At 18.8% G+C, this 1,103-nt stretch overlaps 1 protein-coding gene across 1 annotated transcript; it reads left to right on the top strand.

Moving 5' to 3' along the window:
• On the top strand, window positions 1-676 carry PGSY75_0024500 (hypothetical protein; the record flags this gene model as incomplete). Its single annotated transcript, XM_018783389.1, has 3 exons — window positions 1-176; window positions 353-434; window positions 583-676. Coding segments are annotated over 3 exons (352 nt in total), but the record flags the coding sequence as incomplete, so codon positions are not given.
• Between the last annotated feature and the right edge of the window lie 427 nt (window positions 677-1,103).

Here is a 1,103-nt window from a genome sequence, read left to right as displayed (position 1 = left end):
GAATAAAGATAGAAAAAAAGTCGGAGAGAACAAAAAAGATGAATATAATACATGTTCCAATCCATTTTTACATAAAGAAGATATAAAACCTTTTGATATAAGTAATATGGAATATGATAACACTGGGTCCGAAATTGAGGAAGAAACAAAATTACAACAGAAAAAAATACAACAAGGTAATAAAAAAAATATATATATATGTATATATTTTTATGTATATTCCGAATTATAGTATCTTAGTAATTATACCATATACATATATTCACCATTATATTAAAAATTAATTTATATTATATATATATACACATATATATATTCATTTTCGTGTTTTTATATTTTTTAAACCTTGTAGCTTCTTTCAACTTATTGCTGAAGAAAAGAATTAAACAAATGAATAAACAAAAGGAAAACATTCAAGACAAGGAGGATGAGAGGTAATACAAAAAGGAGAAGCAAAAATATACAACATATATTCTATAAAGTATTTTTTCTTTTTTTTTATATTATAATGATTTATATATGTCACATTTACACATACATATAAATATCCATATACATTTTATTATCTTATTATTTTTGTAGCTATACGTTTCAAGATGAAATTGGTGATTTCGGAAAAAGCTGGTACGAAGAAAAATTAGTTAATGATATACCAAGAAAATTGACAATTTTTTAAAAATTAAAATATAATAATATAAATAAATATATTATATATATATATTAATTCACAATATATGAATATATGTCTATCTCCTTTTTATTATAATATAATTTCTTTTTTTTGTTTGTTTTTTAACTTATCAATAATATATATATATATATGTATAATTCGTACAGCCTATTATATTTTACCTTATGAGTATAATACATTTTATTGTTTATGTGTCATTTTATATATATATTCCCATATTTGAAATATTTTAACTTTTCTCTTTTTTATCTATAAATATAATTTTTTTCCATTTAAAATTTTTTAACAAACCTATTATCATTCATGGTGTATTAAGAAAAAAAAAAAAAAAAAAATAAACATTGTTAACTAGATATGCTTTTTTTTTTTTTTTAATAAAACTAAATTATAAACTATAAATACAGATATTGTA

This window comes from Plasmodium gaboni, assembly GCF_001602025.1.
Source record: "Plasmodium gaboni strain SY75 chromosome Unknown, whole genome shotgun sequence".
Lineage (NCBI taxonomy): Eukaryota > Apicomplexa > Aconoidasida > Haemosporida > Plasmodiidae > Plasmodium > Plasmodium gaboni.
Note: the sequence above shows the minus strand (reverse complement) of the source record. Positions and strands in the feature narration are given on the sequence as shown.